At 36.0% G+C, this 14,041-nt stretch overlaps 1 protein-coding gene across 5 annotated transcripts in view; it reads left to right on the top strand.

Annotated features, from left to right (window-relative positions):
- MAP4K5 (mitogen-activated protein kinase kinase kinase kinase 5) overlaps positions 1-14,041 on the top strand; it is a 110,393-nt gene that overhangs the window by 13,861 nt on the left and 82,491 nt on the right. For 4 of the 5 annotated variants that reach the window (XM_054513698.2, XM_064571022.1, XM_054513699.2 and 1 more), the window contains exon 3: positions 10,654-10,711. The exons of the other annotated variant lie outside the window; for it this stretch is intronic. In XM_054513698.2, coding sequence (XP_054369673.1) covers positions 10,654-10,711 — 58 coding nt within the window. The remainder of the gene's footprint in view (positions 1-10,653; positions 10,712-14,041) is intronic. 5 annotated transcript variants of the gene reach the window in all.

Genomic DNA, 14,041 nt, shown 5'->3' with positions numbered 1-14,041 from the left:
TATCTGTAATCTGTCCCATTGAAACTCAAACAGGGCAGGTACATCTTTGTAATTCTTTGCTCTTACTCCAGCAATACTACCCTCATATCTGACGTATCTGATGCATAGGTTGTGCTCAATGAAAAAAAATATTAAGTTGTGCTCAATGAAAAAAAATATTAAAACAATGAATGACTAATCTTTATTTTAAATTTTCATGTGGAGGTTATGCCATAAGTGACTCCACCCTTATTATATTTTGTTCCCATAAATTTAAGTCTTACTGGAAGTAGTTTCTTGAAATTCATATAACAGTTTACATATGTTAATATGTCTAGTGTTTATAACCTCCCTTTTTACTAAAAGGATTTATAAGAGAAATAAAATGAAGCACTTTGCTCTTGTCAGAGGATAAGGTATTCCATTCTGTTTTGAATATAACACTTTAGACATTTATTTTTAAATTTTAAAAGTATCATAACTTTATAGAAATTCAAAAAAAGAAGTCCCCTTTAGTGCCATGAGTCTAGTGTTATAACTGCTATCATTTTTGTTGGACATCAGACTTGGAGCACTTAGTCAAAGTACATAGTAACGAGAATGGTAGGAACGGTCTGGAAACTATATGTGGCATTTTGAAGGGATTGGATGTTTGTCTGTAGTTACAAAGAAGCTTCTATATATATATGTATATATATACACACATATATATATTTTATTTATTTGAGAGGGAGAACACAAGTGGGGGAAAGAACAGAGGGGGAGGGAGAGGGACAAGCAGACTCTGCACCAAGCAAAGAGTCCGACGTGGGGCTCTATCCCAGGACCCTGAGATCATGACCTGAGCCAAAACCAAGAATCCGATGCTTAACTGACTGAGCCACCCAGGCACCCCAGCTTTTATTTTTTTTTTATCTGAACAGGGTTAAAATTAGAACCTAGACCCTGACTGCCATAGGGACTCAATAAATACTTAATAAATAATAAATTTAGATATCTGAAATTGGTCACAGTAGGAGGAATATGCTAAATCAGTATTATCTCACAGTCCAAAACTAGGACCACTGAGGAGAAATTATAGGAAAGAAGATATTGCTTATCATAAAAAAAGCCTTTATACAACTAAAGTTATCCTAAAAATGAATGTATCAGATTGGCTAAATTACTGCTACAAAGTAGAAGAGAATTGTTTTTTTAGAACGAAGTTGAATTAGATGATTTCCAAGAATTTCTCCAAACTGGGCTTCTAATAGAACAGTATCTCTGGAGTGGTTTTGGTTTTGTCTATTTTCACTATTCCTTAAATGTGGGTGATTTTTTTTACATTCCATTCTTGACTTTCTTTTCTTATTCTCCATATTCTTCCTAAGTAATCTTAACTACCTGGCTTGGATTCAGGCATGTTGATGGTGCCCAAATCTGTCTCCAGTCCAGGTTAGCTCTTGAACTTCAGGAGCTATTAAATGGCTTATAGGGTATCACTAGTTGGTTTTCCATTGGAACCTAAAATTTAAATATGTTCAAGTCTGAGCCATTCATCTATGCCCCTTCACTATCTTCCTGTCTTGCCCCATAAGATGTGTTCATCTTCTTTGTTTGTCTTTGTAGTGAATGGGACCACACTGTCCACTCAGTTGTGCAGTCCAGAAACTAGGGGTTATGCTAGGCTTGCTGTTTCTTTGCATTTCACATTAATTAACTTACCAGTTTGTAATGGAGACAAGCTTGAACTAGAGTATAACAGAGGAGGTAAAGGGAAGTGAATGGATTTGATTTATATTTTTAAGCCATCAGGATTTGCTTATATATCAGATGTAAAGAATGTGAAAGGAAAGAAATGAAGAATGATCTTGGGTTTGGATTTAAGCAACTGAATGGATACAATTAATTTTATTTAGATTGGGAAGATACGGAAATGAATGGATTTATGGAGCAGGGATAATTTAGTGTTCTGTGTTAGACTTGTTAAAGTTGAGATGCCTGTCAGGTTTCCATGGATTTAGGAACCTGGAGCTGAGGAAGGAGAGATTTGTCCTGGAGATGGTTGTTAAAGCCATAGGACTACATAGGAGAATGTTAGATAAAGAAAAACTGAAATTCCATCATCACTCAGGATAGTTAAGAAAAGAGGGAGTAATAAAGAGGCTGAGGCATTATTGAAGGTTTGAAGAGAAGGGAGTAAAATAGTCCTTATGAAGAGTGGAAAATCACCGTCTCCTAGTGGAGAAGTTGGAGTTTGAAATTTGTGTTATGATTTCAAAATAAGACCAGTTAACATTATTTTAAATTCATTTCCAGCAGCATTTAGCTAGCTAGCTATTCAATACCAATATGGAATGAGTGGATGATTGGGTTTAATCAGATTAGGATCTTGCCAGGCAAGTGTGATACATGGGAAGATGGGAAAGAAGTAAGAGAGTGTAAGAGAGTGACTGTAAATGGAGTGATTGACCATGGAACCCTGAAAGTTAAGGGAATGTGAGGAATTGAGACGTAATTGGTAGCCATAGGGGAATACTTTCATAAGAATGGAAGGACTAGTGAACTGAAAGGATAGGTCATCAGCAGGAAGTAACAGTGTTTGAAATCAAGATTCAGATAGGAGGTCAAGGAATGAAAAGTTAGGAAATAGATCTGGAGGATGAAGTCTCTAAAGACTTCCTTTAGAGGCAAGAGAAGAGGTGGAGAAGATGACTGTGAACCGGAGGCTATAAAATCTTAATGAACAAGGAGGGGGTGACCAAGAAGTTAGTAGATGGTAGCTACAAGAGAACAGTGGGTGAGACAGTCTGTCTTGAGCTGCAGAGGAGTCTTATGTCTCACCATTCCCTTCTTTACACTCTTAAGTTCCCTTAACACGAGATAATTTTACTTCTTTGAGATGCCCGTGTTTTCTCCTATCTTTACACTGTTGCCTGGAATTCTGCCGTAATCACTTACCACCACCACCACTACCATGCTTCTCCCGCAACCCCAAGGTCTCTCATCAGGTCTCAGTTTAGATTTACTTTCTCTTGGAAGCTTTCTCCAGCCAACTTTGAATGGGGTCAGAACCCTCCTATGTTGTCTTTTATCACCTTTGAGGGCACTTGTCACAATGTATGGTATTTACTGTTTACTTCCCTCTCTCCAACTGTTAAAAGCCTTGGAAGACAGGAACTTTTTTGTTTAATTAAATCTCCAATATCAACAACAGTACCTGGTGCATAGTCAGTAATACTTGTTCAGTGAATGAACCAGTCAAAAACAGTGTTCCATAAAGATGCAGGTATAGAGGTTTTATAGCCTATGATATAATTGTTTACATTTTTTGTGGATGAACCAGTACTCTGCATTCTTCAAACCTTACAGATGCTGTGTTGCTACTTTTGTATTATAGTTCATATTCTTAAATCTCGGATGCATAATCCTGACTGAGAAATAGTCACTGGCCACTAGAGATAGCTTGTTAAATACAGAGAAGTCTCGATTTTCTGTTGTTATGTTAAAGAATATTTTTGGAGGAAGGGGCCATATTTAAAACTGGTGGCCCCAGTTGGCTTTACAGAAAAGTTTTGTGACCCTAAAAATATGATGGAAGGAAGTTAATTGGAGATAGGATGAGGGGCCTAATGTTAAGAACGTAAAGTTGTGTATAAAGGCTGAGCTCACTTACCTTCATGGTGACTGTCTTGGTTGCCATAGGTTTTAGATGACTGTCATTAGTTACCAGTTTCATTTTTTGACCTAATTTTAAAAAAATTCTCTTCTAAAAAATTCTAACTTCATCGTGACAGAGGTGTAATGTTCATTATTAAGTCTTATCTTCCTATTCTTTCTTGAAAACTTGTAGGTAAAATGTGAGACACAGGACTTTTCCTTTAATTATTTTTAGTCACCTTAAAAATTTTATAGCATGTGAGGAAGTTCATGGCTGAAAAAACTGGCAGCTGCATGGTATTGTTGAAATAGAAATGGCTTAATCAGGAAGATCAGCATCTTTACTTTTTTTTTTTTTTTTACCTTTGAGCAAGTGGAACTCTAAGAGTAACTTTTTAATATGAATTTAAAAATCCAAGACTGGACAGTTTGAGTTAAAATGCTTCTCTGATAGTAAATTGACTTGGAAATATTAAGAGTTAAGGGGAAATGCATTAGCAATGAGAATAGAAACTTAATTTAACTGGAAATTATTCTCTTCATGGATTTTATTGTGACATTGACCCATTTATTATTAGTTTATCTTTCCCCACCTAGTAATTTCAATTCCTAATTAATAAGAGTTAAATAAGAGAAAAGCAGGGTGCCTGGGTGCCTCAGTCAGTTAAGTGTCTGCCTTCAGCTCAGGTCATGATCTTGGGGTACTGAGATCGAGCCCCACATCGGGCTCCCTGCTCAGGGGAAGTCTTCTTCTCCCTCTCTTTCTGCCCCTCCCTGCTGCTTGTGCTCGTGTGCACACTCCTTCTGTCTGTCTGTCTCTCTCTCTCAAGTAAATAAAATCTTTTTAAAAAAATAAGAGATTAGCTATAGTAACATTTTATTAGAGTTCTGGGTGTTTAGTATACTTTTAAGTCTGAATAGTGAATATCAATAACCTACTAAAATACCTATGAATTAGAAATATATTTAGATCCTTTTTGTACAAGTGCTTTGGTACTTCCATTAGTTTCTTTTGCAGGATTTTCAAATTCTTGTGCGTTAAAAACAAAAATACTTGAGAATGTCGCATTAAACTTGGAGGAATAGTTGGGTTTCAAAATCAGTATTATGTATGACTCTTCTAGATTATAGTGTGAAATTACATAGTTAAATTTCTGAAAGATCTCTTTAGTAAATTGAATCTGTAAAGTCTCTGTTTAGATCTTTTTTTCTGAAAGCCTCTTTGCCTTTTATTATAAAAGAGCCTGGTACTGCTTTCTGTTTTAAAAATCCAGCTGGAAAATTACAGAGTACAAAAATTTGTCCATCGGTTCTTCATTTGGAGAGAACAGAAGTATGTCTTCAAAATGGAGACTGACCTTTAAGCGTTCTATCAGTGGGAGTTTTAGCTTCTATTATTTTTCTTTACTTTTTACTTCTGTTACTACATATATTTTGGCTTCTGCCTGGTACAGCTGAATGTTAAAATACCATCTTTATTTTATGTGGTTCTGTAATTGTTGTTCATATCCTCCAATGAGCTGTTTCTTTCTGAGCCCCTCAGAATCTCTAAAAAAACAAACAAACAAAAAAACACAGCAAGGTGTCCTTGGTCTTTGTGTCTTTATTTTGGTTCTATTAAATTGAAACAACATATTTGTGTTGATTGTAATCATGAAAATTGACTCCTAAATGTGTCTGAAAGTGTCCTATACTTAAAATAGTTTTCTGTGTAGTCTTTTAAAAATAATCAATAGACTTAATTTTTAGTACATTTTTAGATTACAGAATAAGCAAATAGTATGTAGAGCTACATTCATGTACCCCCCCCAGCCACCCACATACCCATGGTTTCCCCTTTTATTAACATCTTGCATCAGTGTGGTACATTTATTACAATTATTGAACCAGTATTGATATATTATTATAGTCCATACTTGAAGATTCACTTGTGTTGTACAGTTTTATGGGTTCTGACAGATACATAATGATGTGTATCCATCATTACAGTTTCACACAGAATAGTTCACCACCCTAAAAACCCCCTATGCTTTACGTATTCATCACTCTCCACCCAAACCCCTGGCAACCATTGTCCTTTTTGCTCTCTGTAGCTTTACCGTTTCCAGAATGTCACGTAGTTAGAATCATATGGTATTAGACTGACTTCTTTCACTTAGCAGTATACATTTAAGGTTCATATCTTTTCATGGCTTGATGGCTCATTTTTTTAAATCACTAGATAATATTCCACTGTGTGGATGTACCACAGTTTGTTTATCATTACCTATTGAAAGACATCTTGATTATTTCCAGTTTTGGTGATTATGAATAAAGCCTGCTATAAACATTCTTCTACAGGTTTTTGTGTGGACATAAGTTTTTAACTTAATTGGGTAAATGATAAGTGGGGATTGCTAGATCATATGGTAACACTATGTTTAGCTTTGTAAGAAACTGTCAAACTGTCAGTATATGTGTTCTTAAGAATCAACCAAATTGGGGCATGTGGGTGGCTCAGTCGGTTGAGCCACTGACTCTTGGTTTTGGGTCAGGTCATGATCTCAGGGTTGTGAGATCTGCTTGGGATTCTCTTTCCCTCTTCCTCTGCCCCTCCTCCCCGCTCGATCTCTTTCTCTCTCTCTCTAAAATAATTAATTAAAAAAAAAAGAATCAACCTAATTAAAAATCTGGAAGGATATACTCTAAACTATTAACAGTAGTTACCTCAGGGGATGAAATGGGGGGAGGTGGGGGGGGGACTGTCATCTTATTTTGTAATATCTGAATTTTTTAAAACAAAATACTATTTTGTAATTTTTTACAAATAAAATTTTTCTCTAAAATACTTTACTTAATGCATACTAATAAAAATTGAAAATGAGGGGTGCCTGGGTGGCTCAGTTGGTTAAAGTGTCCAACTCTTGGCTTCAGCTCAGGTCATGATCTCATGGGTCATGAGATTGAACCCCGAGTCAGGTTCCGCGCTCAGGGGGGAGTCGAAGATTCTCTCCTTCTGCCCCTCCCCCCCACTGGCTTATGCCCTCTCTCTCTCTCAAATAAGTAAATCTTTTTTAAAAAATTGAAAATGAGTTAACATAAATAAAAGAAGACCATTTAAGCAGTATATTATTAGTTTCATAGCACTTCCTAGATGTGGAGGATTTTAATATTTTTTAAGTAAAGAGGATAATTACCTTACTCCAGTCATAATTGTCCATTCAACAAATTTATAGAGCATCTACCTGCAGCATAGTTCTTTATAGAATCCTGCCCAGAGCTAAGAAGAGAACACACTTCATTCAGCCTTGGGATGTCAGGCAAGACTTCCTAGAGGAGGTGATATCTGAATTGCATTCTGAAGGAGAAATCTGAATTAACTAGGCTAATGTGGAGGGGAGAAGGGCAGGGGAAGGAGAATGTACCAGAATGAGGACAGTGTTTTCAAACTAGAGACCAAGTCATTTGCTTCTGGTTAATCTGATTAAAATCAGAATTAATTGTTTCATATTGTCGAGAAGCATATTAGATCTTTTCATGCTCTTGGCACTTGTTTGATAATCTGTATTTGGGAAGTGTGGGCTCATATTTTCTTTTGGTTTCTAGTGACTGGCAGGGTGTATTGCCCTAATGCCTGTTTTGCTTGGGAAACTGGAATAATGAATACCCTGAAGATATTTTGTTGCTGGAGATGTTTAAGCATCTGTCACTGTCACATGAGTTAAACATTGCACTCTTTATCTGAATTGTAGAGCATTGAATGGTTCAACTGTCACTGTTTGTGAGTGTACATACATGTTACTTTCTTGGGCCATCTATGTCTCTTATACTTAAATCTTGCTTCCCATATGTAAACTTCCATTATATATCCATAGATTTTTTTTTTCTGTTTTCTATAGGATTCCAGGGAAAAATTTAAAAATTATCACTTAGAGAAATGCAGAAAGAGGGAAAAACCAGGAAGTGTATTGACATGAAGGGATGAAAGTGGATTGTGTTTGCTAGATTATAATGCAGGAGCCTTAAAAAAAGAATTGTTGAGTCTTGTCAGTTGATATTTTTCTGAATCCTGTAAGTTGGATTTTAAACATTTTGGAAGGCTACTGACTGTTATTTGGTATCTTTTTCCAGATTATTTAAAATAATAACATTTTTCCTTGGATCAAATTCATCTCTCAAATTAAGACCTTAAATATGAAAGAATTCACAATTTCTTACATTGAAAATCATCATAGGAAATAATTTAATGTAAAATATGATTAGCACATTACCCTGTTTTCAATAAAAGTCACCCCTGAAGTCTATTAAATATTATGAAATTAAAACTTTTCTCTGGTAACTGTTGCATTTAAAAAAGGAAAACAGAATTCTCATCTATTGAAAGGAGCAGTGAAACCTTGACATCAGAATACAGTTACTGGGTTCTAACTCCCATCTGTTGCCCCCGGCCAGCAGAATAGCCTTGGGCATGTCCCCTAACTTGACCAGCTAAGTCTTCATGTTTAAATAAATAGAATTAAGTAATGAATATGAGAGTTCCTCCAAACTGTAAAGCAATTAAAATATAATTTGCATCATTATCATGGAATTTGTCTTCCAATACACATTTTATAACCCACTGAACAAGAGGTCAATTATTACTGCTTATTTTATAACTTTTGGCCATGTTTTCTGTACCAGAATCTCATTGGCATGTGAAATGTTGAGCAGTGGACAGCCTAAATCTATGTGGACATATTTTTCTATAGCCCACGGGAGGACTGAAATGCTGAAAGATCTTAGGAACTGGGGCAGGACCTAAGGCCAACAGATAATTCTTTTGTCCAAGGGCAAGAAAGAGGAGAGGGTAGTTGTGGTGTGAGGCTGTGACCTGTTCCATGTCTCTAAATGTGTTTGTGTTTGGGTGAGGGATAATTATATTGGGGAGGAGAGTTAAAATGTCTGTTCTCTTCCCCAGGCCCCTCCTTACACTAATTTACCATGATAGGTCAGGAAAATGTGAACTTCTTATCACAACTTCTGTAGAAGTGTGAGACTTCTGTAGAAAATCCTTTTTCTCTTCTTCCTGTTTGTGATTTTCCTTCTGTATCCCTCTCCCCCATTCTATTCTTTTTCTCACCTTCTTTATGTCATTTCTAAAAGTATTCCTTTGAAGGCTGTCTTCCCTACATTCTTGGTCATTATTCTGTTTTCCCTTTTTCCCTCTTTTAACATTACCTATTTAATCCAGCAAATTAGTATAATTTTACTTTGCTGTTTTATCATACACTCCTTATTTTTTATGCCAATTATGAAAGTTTACATTTGAATCTAATAGAGTAAATGAAAGACATTGTAAAGTATTAAATTGCATTTCTACATATGGTATGCCACTGGATATAGTGAAAATGAGCATTCATATTAGCAATGACAACATAATAGTACAATGCTTTTAGACTGTTTTGGTAGTATGTGTTGATGGCCTTAAATGCTCATATTCATACCCTTAGACCTAGTTAATTTCAAACCTTGGAATCCATTTGAAAGAAATAATCTTTTTTTTTTTTTTAAAGATTTTATTTATTTATTTGAGACAGAGAGAATGAGAGAGAGAGAGCACATGAGAGGGGGGAGGATCAGAGGGAGAAGCAGGCTCCCTGCCGAGCAGGGAGCCCGATGCGGGACTCGATCCAGGGACTCCAGGATCATGACCTGAGCCGAAGGCAGTCGCTTAACCAACTGAGCCACCCAGGCGCCCCTGAAAGAAATAATCTTAAATAATGAAAAGACTATGTGTAGCATTCTTTTTTTTTTTTTTTTTTTTATGTGTAGCATTCTTAATGTCTAACAGTAAGGGAGAATGATTTTGTGGACTATTATGTAGCCATTTAAAATTATGTATAACATGGAGAAAGTTCATAATTTTAAAAACAGAATTAAAATTTGGACCTACAAGAGAACTTAGCGAATATAGATTTCACATTCAAGGTTGGTGAGAATATAAATTCACACAGTTTTGTTAACGGGCACTATGGCAATATTTTCATTTAAAATCCACACACCTTTTGACCTAACAAATAGACTTGTAGGTTGACTTACTGATAAACTCTGGTATGTGCCAAAATATTTGCAGTTATAATCATTGCAGCACTAATTACAGTAAGTCTGTCCAGGGGCACCTGGGTGGTGCATTCGGTTAAGTGTCCGATTCTTGGTTTCTGCTCAGGTCCTGTACTCATGGGTCATGGGATCCAGCCCCATCTTGGGCTCCCTGCTCAGCCGGGAGTCTGCTTGAGGAGTCTCTCCCTCTGCCCCTTCCCCTACTTGGGTGTATGCGGCGCTCGTGCACACTCTCTCAAATAAATAAATCTTTTTAAAAAATCAGTCTGTCCATGATTTTTTGGTAAGTAATGAATAGTTTCTTTTCTAGGAATTTATCTGAAGGAAATAAGGCTGTGGATAGATATGAAGCTAAGATATATTTATCCCTGTATTTATAACTGCAGAATAATATTAAAACCCTCCATGTTCAACAATACCAGATTAGTGAAATACAGTCTATCTCCCATCAACAGAAAATTATGCAGCATTATAAATAACATTGTAGAAGACTATGTAGGATGGCATTATCTTCTACCGCACATACACATGTAAGCACTTACACATCTACACATGGAAAAAAAGAAACACATGCTCTATTTAACTTTTTTCCTCTGGGTAGTAAGATACAGATGACTTGTTTTTCTAAATTTTCCCTTAATGATCTATTATTATATTTATAAAATGTATAAAAACCATGAGTATTTTTTTAATCAATAAGAATATTAATTCTAGTATAAGAAAAGACTTAGCGGAAGTATAACAAAAATTGTAAATAATAGCTAGTTTTGAGTGGTGGGACGAAAGGTAACTGTGTGTGTGTGTCTTTTCTATATTTTTCTTTAATGAGAAAATGAATATATTCATTTTATTGGAAATATTCTGTTAAAAGCATGGTTGATAAGCAGCTAATTAACTTAGTGCCAAATAATTTTTATATAATTAACAAACTTAAAAACATTTTTATTTTCATTTTAGGCTAGAAATATTCATACAGGAGAGTTGGCTGCAGTAAAAATTATCAAATTGGAGCCTGGTATGTATTAAAACTCTCAAGATAATTTTTGAATACTTTTCTTGTGTAGTTCATAAATATAGGACTTAACAAGCATTTTCCATATTTTTTCCTTATTTCCCTTCTTCCAAAAAGAAATCTTTGTTGTCAGGGCAGTAAGATATCCAATATGGTTATAATTAAATTCCATTGGAGGTTGTTAGTTAAAGATGAGTTTGGTGTGATAGTTTTGTTGCTAAATAAAATTTGAAATGTGCACATTCAAAAATTGGAAGGCACATTGACGGTGTTAAAGTAATTTTCTTTTAAGGTTGTAGTGAAATATTTGAACTTCTTTTATGAGAATTTAATTAGGAAAGTATTCATTGATGGGGCGAGATATTTGGTAATATTTGGGATAATGGTATTTTATATGTCAGATGTAACCTGGCTGTTACGTTTAATAATTCTGGTCTTAGCCTAGTGCCTTTTTTTTTCTAAACACTTCTTTGTAACAGAAAGCTGTTTGTTTTAAAACAGACAGGGGTGCGTGGCTGGCTCAGTAGAGCATGCAAGTCTTGATCTTGGGGTGTGAGTTTGAGCCCCATGTTGGGTGTAGAGATTACTTAAAAAAAAAAAAAAATACTGAGAAATTTGCTTTGAAAACAAAACAACTGTGTAAAACCTGAAACGATTTTGTTAATTTTGATAACCTAAGAGTTTTCTAATGAGAGCAGTAGTAGCTTTTTCTCTCCAGTTTTTTATTGTGGTAAAATACATATAACAGAAAATTTACCAACGAAACCATTTTTTTTTTTTAAGATTTTATTTATTTGGCAGAGAGAGACACAGCGAGAGAGGGAACACAAGCAGGGGGAGTGGGAGAGGGAGAAGTAGGCTTCCTGCCGAGCAGAGAGCCCAATACAGGGCTCGATCCCAGGACCCTGGGATCATGACCTGAGCTGAAGGCAGACGCTTAACGACTGAGTTACCCAGGTGCCCCTGAAACCATTTTTAAGTATATAGTTCAGTGGAATAAAATACATTGATAATGTTGTGCTACCGTCACCACCATCCATCTTCAGGACTCTTCGTCTTGTAAAACTTAAACTCTGTACCCATTATATAGTAACTTCCCATTCTGGTCTTCCTCCTAGCCCCTGGCAACCACCATTTTACTTTTTGTCTCTGTGATTTTCACTACTCTGGGTACTTGATTTAAGTGGAATCATATAGTATTTGTCTTTTTGTGACTGGTTGGCTTATTTCACTTAGCATAATGTCTTCAAGTCTCATCCAGTTGTCACATATGTCTGAATTTCCTTCTTTTCAAGACCAAATGACATTCCATTGAATGAATAGATCACATTTTACTTATCCATTCATATGTTGATGGACACTTGGGTTGCTTCCACATTTTAGCTATCGTGAATAATACTGCTATATGAGGATGAGCATACAAATATTTCTTCGAGACCTGCTTTTATTCTTTTTATATACCCAGAAGTGGAATTGCTAGATCATATGGTAATTCTATTTTTAATTTTTTAGGGACCACCATACTGTTTTCTGCAGTGGCTATACAATTTTGCGTTCCTACCAGTAGTGTTCAAGTGTTCCAATTTCTTCACATCCTCATCAACACGTGTTATTTTTCTGTTTTGTTTTGTTATCGCAGCCATCCTAATGGATGTGAGGGGGTATCTCATTGTAGCTTTTGTTTGCATTTCTGTAGCGATTAGTGATGTTGAGCGTCTTTTCATGTGCTTATTTGTATATCATTTTTGGAGAATTGTCTGTTTAAGTCCTTTGCTCATTTTTTAATTGGGTTGTTTGTTTCTTTTTTGTTGAGTTTTTGGAGCTCTTTGTTATAATCTGGATATTAATCCCATATCAGATATATGATTTGCAAATATTTTCTCCCATTCCATGGGCTTTTTACTGTGTTGATATTGTCTTTTGGTGCATAAAATTTTTAAATTTTCATGAAGTCCAGCTGGCCTGTTTTTTCTTTCGTTGCTTGTGCCTTTGGTACCATACTTAAGAAATCATTGCCAAATCTAGTGTCAATGAGCTTTGCTTTATTGTAAGAGTTTTATAGTTTTACGTCTTACAAAGTCTGTGATCATCTTGAGTTAATTTTTGTATATGGTGTTGGGTTCGGGTCCGACTTTGTTTTTTTGCTAGTGGATATCCATTTTCCCAGCACCATTTGTTGAAAAGATGGTCCTTTCCCCATTGAATAATCTTAGCAGCCTTGTCAGAAATCTTTTTGGTTGAAGGCCAAAAAATCTTTGACCATATATGCAAGGGCTTACTTCTGGATTCTCTATTCTATTCTGCTGGTCCTTATGTCTGTCTGTATGCCAGTATCACGCTACTTTGAGTACCATAGCTTTGTAGTAAGTTTTGAAATCAGGAAGTGTGAATCATCCAATTTTAATCTTCTTTTTCAAGATTGTTTTGGGGGGCGCCTGGGTGGCTCAGTCGTTAAGCGTCTGCCTTCAGCTCAGGTCATGATCCCAGCGTCCTGGGATCGAGCCCCGCATCAGGCTCTCTGCTCGGCGGGAAGCCTGCTTCTCCCTTTCCCACTCCCCCTGCTTGTGTTCCCTCTTTCGCTGTGTTTCTCTCTGTCAAATAAATTAAAAAAAAAAAAAAAAAAAAGATTGTTTTGGCTATCCAAGGTCCCTTGAGATTTCATATAAATTTTAGGATAAATTTTTCTATTTCTGCAAAGTAATGTTGTTGAAAAAGGAGTGGTAATTTTTGACCAGGTAGGTGAATATTTGCTGATTGTTCATTTGCTGCTTCATAAACTTAGACATGTAGAATAATTGTGTGACTGTAATTATGCCAAACAATTTCTTAATTTGAGCATTAAAAATGTTTTTGCGGGGCGTCTGGGTGGCTCAGTTGGTTGAGCAACTGCCTTCGGCTCAGGTCATGATCCTGGAGTTCCGGGATCGAGTCCCGCATCGGGCTCCCTGCTCGGCGGGGAGTCTGCTTCTCCCTCTGACTCTCCCACCTCTCATGTTCTCTCTCTCTCTCTCATTCTCTCTCTCAAATAAATAAATAAAATCTTTAAAAAAAATGTTTTTGCATTTCAGATACAATATTTTCACCATTATGTATATGATTCATTAAAGAGAGATTACTGAGGGTAGCTTATGCTGCAACACTTTAAAAATAAGCTTTCATATACGACACGGTATCGTTTTTTTCCCTGGGTATTAGAAATTGTTATAATATTCTTAAGAGTTCTCCCCTTCTACACTGTTGGTGGGAATGCAAGCTGGTGCAGCCACTCTGGAAAACAGTATGGAGGGTCTTCAAAAAGTTGAAAATAGAGCTACCATACGACCCAGCAATTCC

The sequence above is a fragment of the Mirounga angustirostris genome, unplaced genomic scaffold (genome assembly GCF_029215605.1).
Source record: "Mirounga angustirostris isolate CCGP_5_RB_7025 unplaced genomic scaffold, mMirAng1.0.hap1 SCAF_9, whole genome shotgun sequence".
In the NCBI taxonomy this organism is placed as follows: Eukaryota; Metazoa; Chordata; class Mammalia; order Carnivora; family Phocidae; genus Mirounga; species Mirounga angustirostris.
This window is presented reverse-complemented; position numbering and strand designations above follow the sequence as displayed.